This window comes from Hylobates moloch, unplaced genomic scaffold (genome assembly GCF_009828535.3).
Source record: "Hylobates moloch isolate HMO894 unplaced genomic scaffold, HMol_V3 SCAFFOLD_7, whole genome shotgun sequence".
In the NCBI taxonomy this organism is placed as follows: Eukaryota; Metazoa; Chordata; class Mammalia; order Primates; family Hylobatidae; genus Hylobates; species Hylobates moloch.
Window position 1 is genome coordinate 115362406 of NW_026652282.1, and position 9606 is coordinate 115372011.

The window sequence follows — 9606 nt, forward strand, 5'->3', positions numbered from 1 at the left end:
TTTTTTTTTTTTTTTTTTTTTTTTTTTTTTTCAGATGGAGTCTCGCTGTGTCACCAGGCTGGAGTGTAGTGGCACAATCTCGGCTCATAGCAACCTCCGCCTCCCGGATTCAAGCAAGTCTTCTGCCTCAGCCTCCCGAGTAGCTAGGACTACAGGTGTGCACCACCATGCCCAGCTAATTTTTGGATTTTTAGTAGAGACGGGGTTTCACCATGTTGGCCAGGATGGTCTTGATCTCTTGACCTCGTGATCTGCCTGCCTCGGCCTCCCAAAGTGCTGGGATTACAGGCGTGAGCCACCGCACCCAGACCCTTTTGCCTGTTTATCTACCCTCATCTTGTTCTAAAAATAATTTATAGAGGCTTATCAATATGTAAAAATTTTAACAAGATAAACTAAATTGAAAACGAGGAAGAAAGATGTATGACCCTGGCAAGAACCTTCTAAGTTGTCAAATTCTACAAAATACTCTTGAAAATTTGATTATGTGGAGAGGTTTCACTTCGTTTTGGCAAACAGCCCCAACTTCAACATAGCTATTCGTTCTTTTGTGTTTCTGATATCCTTTTATTCAAACTTGACCTGCAATTAGACACAGAGAATAAACTATTGGGATATAGGGGCAGAAAATAATTATTAATAAGAACAAAGGACAGACTTTTAAAACATTAGTAAATTTTATGCACATATACACACTTTATTAAATTTGCATTCTAAGATATACACAAGGCCAGCATTTCACAAAACTTCCTATTATTCCAAAAGCAGTAATCATGAAACAGTGATTTGATAAGTCAATCAAGCAAAAAACATTATCTATAGGGTTTTATCATATCATCTCTTATACCTGTTTTCAAATAGAAGCCTGAAATATATGATATATATTAGAATAGGAAGAGAGAATTTTACTTTGTAACAATCACTTTTCAAATATTAGACTTTATATAAAAATAAAGGGGTCTTAACAAAGTTCTCATCTGTGAGTTAGTATATCTCTTTATTTCAAAAACAATCCCTGCAAAAACTTAACTTTCCAGTCCATTTAAACAACAAAAACTAAAAATGAAGCTTGGTTTAAATAATAAAGTGAATCATCTTGTCTCCTAGTTCTCACACCATTGGAACAACTTCCATTTCCTGACCTAATTCTATCCCACCACTGAATTTCAAAAATTAATGTAAATACCATCATATTTCAGTTATTTCTTAACAGTGTTAAGTTCGAGCCTAAAAATGATGGCCAAGTGTCCCTTTAAGGCAAAGAAGACAGTAGGTGGATAAATCTGCTGAAAGACAAAACCATCTATTATCATTATAGAGGCAGAACATTTTGACATGATCTTTTACAAACAGAATAGATACACTGCATACCATCGAAGAATTTTTTCTTTATAATGGCATACTAGGGGACAAGCTTCATAATAGATTTATGTAACATTTGAAGTAGAGACTTTTCCCAGATGAGAGCAATACAAGAAATAAAGCCATTAATGGCTGTTATGGTTACAATTTAAAATAAAGGACACATCGGATGCTGTAACAGAACTACTGCACGCTAAGTGATGCTCTCTTGTAATTGAAAGAGAATGGGTTTCCCTTCAAGTCATATGCTATTACTAGTCTCTGAGTGCCTTCAAAGCACATAATCTTCCTTTAAAATCCAAGGATCTTTGCCTTCAAAAGACACAAATGCAGTCGTTTTCATTTCTTACATTCACTTAAAAATGGATTATGATTCCAGCAGGCAAATCTGCATATTAAATATAGACAACCCAACCACAGTATCTGAACATTAAAAGAAATCTATCACGACAGACATTTTACCTAGTCATAAATAACAATAGATTACACTCAGTTTCTTAAACAGCTCACTCAGGAGCTTCCTCTTTTAAAAATTAAATAACTTATGGTACCTCACACTTATAGCACGTACACAGTTCATAGCTGAAACAGCTTCTTAAAAGCAGAATGCACAATCACATTGACTTTTTCAGCTCCTAAAAGCTTCTTTGTAGATATTAAACTGCCCTCACTACAAGGCAGTTAGAACAATAACTGGATTCTGATTCTGGCAGCAACACAATAACTAAAACACCATTTACCACATGACAAAACAAACAAATCCGATGACAAAAAGGAATCGGAAAAAAAGCAGCAACAGAAACAGTATGTGGCAATCATACACATAAGGCCCCTCTTCCACCATACCTTATGATATACATCCCTTACAGCATGACAATGTACCCCAAGGCACCTGAGGCCTCATAATACCACCCGAGACACTGACAGCTCCATGGACGCTTTTGTACACAGTGGTTTGTGTGTAAATAACTATTCATTCATTTGTAGATGCTCCACACATCTGGTCAAGGCAGGAATTTCTTCTCCTTGATAACACCACCTAGAAATATCAACAATATTTTATATATTCCTTACGGCAACAGGTTTGAGGAGAAATCTATCAACTGTGGTAGCAAAGTCATAAGAACCTGTGGTGACTAATCCAAGCATCCTGTAAGTCCGTTTACATTCTCAGCACTAAAATCAATGCTCACTTCACACACCCCAACAGCAAAGAAGCAATAAGAGTAATGAAAGCAACTACGTATTTCTTCCCCTCTGTGAGAAAATGGCATAAGCGGCTCAAACAGGAAAGGGAAACAAAATAATGTACTTTAAGCTGATGCAGAAAAATAAAAATTTAATATAATTAAAAGCAATTTATATATCATCATGAAATAAAGAGAGATTTGAAACTATGTAGTCAACAGAGGACAAAAAAAATCTCTCAAGCAAGAGAATTTCTGATCAAATCTGTCGTATCACTGCTGCAGAAAAGAACCATTAAAGGCAATACATATCAGTGCCTTTCTTAAATGTATAGACTCAAAATAGGTGTTTTTTGAGGCACTAAGAAAAAAAATTCCTCTAAGCAATCAAAAATGAGCATTTGAGATTTAATCACTAAATCCAAAATGAGATCAGCAAAACCAGATATTAGTAAGGTCACTAGGCTCACAAAATTGAACTTTGGAGAAGAGAGATGCCAAAGAGTAATAATAGCATCAGAATGGGTGAAATCTGTAAAACTTTAATCCTCATTAGGGATCAAAGTTCTCTGTGTTCCCCACTAAACATTTTATGTAGGAAACAGCAGTTAAAACGTTGAATCAGAAATGGTTAAGTCACTTGGGTGAGAGATCATCCATCAAGATGAACGAAGAACATGAATTGGAGCATGCTACTGGAGACTCTGCGGTAGCGCTGCCTTTAGCCAGCGGGTCTGAGGATAAGCCACTGCTGCTACTACTGCCATCCAAAATATCTGAACTGAAGACAAAGCAAAAAGAATTATAAGCCAATGCAACTATCAGGGTAAACGTAACATGCAATGACACAGTTTCAAGAGCTCACGAATCAGTAAATCACTTGTAAATAATAAAAAAGCATAAAGCCACAGCAATGAACTACATAATATACTACATTATAAAGCCACAGAAATCCAAAGTAAGACTCTTCGAGGTCCTGTATCATTTGATTGTCCCCCCTGGAGGCACCAGACCGCCCAACCTACAATAAACGTTCCTCGTGACATGCCATGGTTTTCGGGAGGGAGTTCCTTCACTTCACTTCAGCTCAAGAAATTTCTATCCCTATGTTTACCTTCCCATCAGGCTTGGAGCAAGAGGAGTGGTTACTTATTGAGGTAATCATACTTGGACTATCAGAGGTGGACTGCCTCATAGCTCCTCTACTCTAAAATAAAGTCTTTCAACTCCCCTAGAGTTGATCGCTTCCCCATTCCCAAAGGGCCTTCAATTCAAACACATTTTTTAAACGATTTCCCCCTCCAATTCTATGCCATTTATAATTCCTTACACTGTTTCCTTTCTTCTTGCTTTCAAAACCCAAAGGTCTATTTCTAGAAGAGTCCCTTTCTTTGATCCCTTCAGTTATTCTCCAGTTAAGCTTCTACAATGAATAATCTACACTCGTGGTCTCAATACCCGTTGTCTATCGCCTCTTTATCCTGACAACTGGCTCCTGTTCCTATCCTTCCAGTAAAACTCCAGATCTGGACATCAAGAACCTCTATACCCAGCCCAGGGATTCCTTCCCTATCCAGCCCAGGGGCTCACTGTTCCCAACCATCAACCTGGCCTGACTCATGAATCTGGCTCCATACTTCAGCAAGGAACTGAGAGCCTTTACAGTCTGGCATCAAGCTGCCTTTCTGGCTTTGATTTCCATCAATCCAGCAATAACCTCTATGCTTTATATTTGCCCTGAATTCAATCATTCACTTATTCTAATATTTACTGAATGCCTGCCAAGTGCAGGAAGCACACTAGATATTAGAAATACAATGGTGTTTAAAACAGACGTGGTCCCAGCCCTCATTGAATTTACAGTATTGTGCAGGAGACAGACATTTAAATAATCATGCTAATAAATATATAATTATAATTTGCAATAAAAGTGATAAAGGAAAGATACAAGGGGCTATGAGAATATATAACATGGGTAACCTAATCTAATTCGGAGGAACGAGAAAAGGTTCCCCAGAGATGATATCTGCTATAATCTGAAGGATGAGCAGGCATTAACTAGTTAAGATTTGGGAGGAAGCAAGGGTAGTTCCAGGAATCAAACAAAAGCAGACTATTGTGGCTGGGGTACAGAGAGTGAAGAAAACACAGTGACAGACAAAGCAGGAGAGGTAATTGGGCAGTTTTAGAATTTACACAGACACTTTTTATTTTTGAAAAGGAAAAAAGCATCCAATTGGAAAAGGAATTATGAATCAGGAAACATGGGTTCTAGTTTAAGTTTGGTCACTAGCTCCTTGGAAAAAGCCCATTCCAGTCTAACATGCTCTGAGTCGAAATGTTAGGAGTCTTTAATATTATCATTTTTCTGAATGTCCAAGTTAATGTACTTCTAGTGTTAAAAGTAACCTATGGTACATTAGAAAGTTTCTGGGCCCTGTACTACCCTCAATGAAATGTATCACCCCCACCCTTGCTTCTCTACTCTTCTACTTTTCTTTAAAATGTCATTTCATTCTATTGCTTGTGGATTGTTTTTAGATGGACACAGACTACAAATAGGCTTCAGAAAAGTAAAAGTAAAAATGGAAACAGTATATTCCACCCTACTCCTACTCTACGCTCACTGCTGTCAAATGCATCATTAATAATACCACTTTTAAGTAAGAAGTTTGGAAATTTTAGCTGGCTCCGATATTTTTTCAACCAAATGGCAAAATGGATCTAAAACATGAATTACTCAAACTACTGAAAGAAAGTTGCACAGATAATCCAAGACATTGGAAAATCAAAAGACCTTTCTATTTGCCTTTGGAACATATGTGATTTTTCCTCCTGCAGCTTTTTGCCTAGACTAATATTAAAATGAATTTACTTTCCTAAAGCACATATTGGCTGGGCAAACGAAGGACACGCTCTTTGCTACTTGGCAGGAAGAAATGGGCTTAGATTAAAACTTGGCCACCAAGCAGATAATCTGAATATAAATAAAGAATTCTTTATTCCAATCACCAGACTTACGGTGAGCCTGGGTTAAAAGATTCCATTTGTAATAAGGCCTGCTTGCTTGGGTGAATCCTGTATTCATTCAAAAACACAAAACATGACTCATGCAGTGAAATTTGACTTCTAACACTGCTGATTACCTTAAGAGAAATAAGCTAATTGAGGAGCAGAAAAAAAAAAAGCCCTGAACATTTTATTTCAGAATGTCTTCCCTATTATTAAAATATAAATATATATAATTTTGTTCATTAACAGAAAATAGCACACTTACATTTAGTCTCCACGGCAATTTAGATTCAGAACTTGGTAAATCTTTAACCAGATATTTTCACTTAACTAAAATCTAGTTTCTGTTTGAATTAATCTGGTACAATTACTCATGGTCATGGAAGCAGAGACTTCACGTCACAAATCACTCATTGTTATTCTATCCATGTCAAGTAAGACTTACATGATTTTTTAACCTACAGCAACATCACTGCACAAAAGTAATTTTCACAGCCTACTATTAAATCTTCTACCAGAGCTTCTAAAAGCAACGAGGTCTGGTCTAATTTGAGTTTATCTCTTCTTTCTTTCCTAGCTTAAGCTCTGATGGAAGTGCTAATGAGCCTTACTTAGACTAATGGCCGAAAGCCAGACAACAGTAAAAAAGGATCTAGACAATTCAAATTGGACATAGGAATCCCTGAATCAAAACTGAACGAATTTGTTCCAGCCACTGAATATACATATTGAGGCAATATTTGAACCACACAACCAAAAGTACTTATGACTTGGCTGGGTGCGGTGGCTCAAGCCTGTAATCCCAGCACTTTGGGAGGCCGAGGCGGGCGGATCACGAGGTCAGGAGATGGAGACCATCCTGGCTAACATGGTGAAACCCCGTCTCTACTAAAAATACAAAAAAATTAGCCGGGCGAGGTGGCGGGCGCCTGTAGTCCCAGCTACGCGGGAGGCTGAGGCAGGAGAATGGCGTGAACCCCGGGCGGCGGAGCCTGCAGTGAGTCGAGATTGCGCCACTGCACTCCAGCCTGGGTGAAAGAGTGAGACTCCGTCTCAAAAAAAAAAAAAGTACTTATGACTTAAAGTAGTGCCCTCTGTCTAGAAAAACTAAGGATGAAGTATGAGCGACTCATTAAAACAGTCCAATGATAAAGTAATAACAAAGGTAGGATGTCCAGTGTGATTCATGCTATCACCCCATCTGGCTGAGCCACTTTGTGCCTTGTCTAGTCAATAAGCTGGGTCCTATGAGATTAATGACAGGCAGGTAAATGCACTAGAAATTAGTCACAGCCCTATCAAGCCTAGCACAAATTTTGGTATAAGGTATGACTACAGAGCATCCCCACACCCCTTGCTGTGAGTTAAACTGATATATATGGCATGTTCTCTGGTCTCTACTATCTTACCTTAAGGGTCCCAGTATTATCCGTCTGAATAACTTCTAAGTTTTTAAGATCATATATTTAAATATCAGTCCGCAGTCAGGCTGAGGACAGGAGTGTTTTCGTTTTTTTTTGTTTTAACTTGCTCATTTTTACGGTGAAGGTAGACGGGAGTTTTAAACTATCAGCATAGATGTCTAAGTCGCTCACATAAACATCTCTAAAGTGTGTGTGTGTATGTGTGTGCGCGTGTGTATACACATGTACTTTAGAGATGCGTACAGACATACACATTCCTATTAATTAATGATTAAAACTTATTTTTGTACTTGTCACATATTCATGAAATTTTGACATGACACATATAACATTAAAAACAGTGTTAGAACCACTAAGACAAATTTAACAAAAAATGTGTTAAAACTATCACATTAACACTGAAGCACAGGGTAAGAAAATTCGTAAGTTTTCCTTTCATAAAAAAGAAAGAGACTATCATTTAATCATCACCATATGGCCAGCAGCCCTGAAAATTCCTTTATTTTATATAGTATGCTGCAGACACACACAGTCTCACTCCCAACAGAATGAAGAGCAGATTAAGAGCTCCCAACATGCAGAAAGAATCAAAGGTAGACTTCTGAGTTATGCTCAAATTTTGATGTCCATAAGGACTAAATGCAGAATGACATAATTCCTGCCTTGTGGTTGATAATGTCCTCCAGATTTGGTTGGCAAAGATTTGGGAATTTTCATTTAGTAAAAGAAAAGAAAAGAAAAGAAAAGAAAAGAAAAAAGTATGCCTAACTGGACACAAACTCCAAATGGGTCCACACTCAAATTTCAAACTTAATTTATGCTTCAAAAGATGTCAGATTTTAAAGATTGTTATCTAGTATATAAACTTTAATCTAAAGGCTGTAAAAGCCATCTCTCCTTTTGTTGGGTGGGGCAGGGAATAGACTATAAATATTTAAATGACAAGATAACATCTAATGATCTGATCCTTTTTCTGCTCTCTAAAAGATAGAGGGCAGTTGTTTCTGTAGTTTCATTAAAATAGCAAATCATTAACACCATCCAATGATAAAAGTAATCACAAAACTAAGATATCCAGTTTGATTCATGCTATCACCCCATCTGGCTGAACCACTTTGTGCCTTGTTCAGTCAATAAGCTGGGTTCTATCAGATTAACAGCAGGTAGGTAAATAAACAAAAAATTAGCCACAGCCCTATCAAGCTAGCACAGATTCCTTAGTTTTGTTATCAAGTAGGTTGCCAACCTTGGTAGCAGAAACCAGAACACAGCTGATTCCTATCTCTATCCCCATTTCTAAGAATATGAACATCTGATTCTGATTAATGAAACTACATTAAAGAGATAAAAGAGGCTGGGTGCGGTGGCTCATGCCTGTAATCCCAACACTTTGGGAGGCCAAGGCACGCAGATCACTTGAGTGCAGGAGTTCAAGACCAGCCTGGGCAACATGGCGAAACCCGGTCTCTACAAAAACAGAAAAAGCAGCTGGGCGTGATGGTGCACACCTGTAGTTCCAGCTATTCGGGAGGCTGAGGTGGGTGGATGGCTTGAGCCTGGGAAGCAGAGGTTGCAGTGAGCCATGATCACACTACTGTACTCTAGTCTGGGCAATAGACCAGATCTTGTCTCAAAAAAAAAAAAAAAGGCCAGGCGCGGTGGCTCACGCCTGTAATCCCAGCACTTTGGGAGGTCGAGGAATGTGGATCACCTGACTTTGGGAGTTCGAGACCAGCCTGACCAACATGAAGAAACCCCATCTCTACTAAAAATACAAAATTAGCCAGGTGTGGTGGCACATGCCTGTAATCCCAGCTGCTCGGGAGGCTGAGGCAGGAGAATCATTTGAACCCGGGAGGCGGAGGTTGCAGTGAGCCGAGATTGCACCATTGCACTCCAGCCTGGGCAACAAAAGCGAGACTCCATCTCAAAAAAAAAGTTTCTGCAAAAGCAGGATCCAGTTTTTGTTTCTTTGGGTTTTGTTTTTTTTTTTTGAGACAGAGTCTGGCTCTGTTGCCCAGGCTGGATGGAGTGCAGTGGTGTGATCCTGGCTCACTGCTACCTCTGCCTCCCAGGTTCAAGCAATTCTCCTGCCTCAGCCTCCCGAGTAGCTGGGATTACAGGCATGCGCACCACGCCCGGCTAGTTTTTGTACTTTTAGTAGAGACGGGGTTTCACAATGTTGTCCAGGCTGGTCTTGAAACTCCCGACCTCAAGTGATCCACCCACCTCGGCCTCCCAAAGTGTTGGGATTACAGGCGTGAGCCACCGTGCTTGGCCAGGATCCAGTTTTTATATAAAAGAAATAAATCATATTTAAAAATCTCTTAATTATAGGCAAAAATGTCAGCATCATTAGTATATAAGGTGTCCCCAAAGTCTTAGCACAATTTTAAGCTTTAATAACCTCAGAAGTACAGTTGCTGCAAACTGACTAAAAACATCATCTGGAAGTTTATAATTAACGACAACTATCTTTGACACTTAGTTTTGTGAATTTTGAGTAACAGATTTCTTTTTCAGATTATTTGAACCATACTTGGCTTGCTGACACTCTATGAGTGGCTGTGAATAAAGCAAATGTCTCTTGTGTGAGGCAACAACCTTTTTTTTTTTTTTGA

General features: G+C 38.6%; 1 protein-coding gene across 15 annotated transcripts in view; it reads right to left on the minus strand.

Moving 5' to 3' along the window:
• Positions 1-672: 672 nt before the first annotated feature.
• The window catches only part of PABIR2 (PABIR family member 2), a 27873-nt gene continuing 18939 nt past the window's right edge, over positions 673-9606 (minus strand). For 8 of the 15 annotated variants that reach the window (XM_058441516.1, XM_058441515.1, XM_058441513.1 and 5 more), the window contains one exon: positions 2268-3330. In XM_058441516.1, the coding sequence (XP_058297499.1) occupies positions 3186-3330 (145 nt within the window). In that variant the 3' untranslated portion in view covers positions 2268-3185. Of the gene's footprint in view, positions 3331-9606 lie in introns of all 15 variants that reach the window. The other 7 variants (XM_058441523.1, XM_058441522.1, XM_058441519.1 and 4 more) reach the window with 1 other exon arrangement.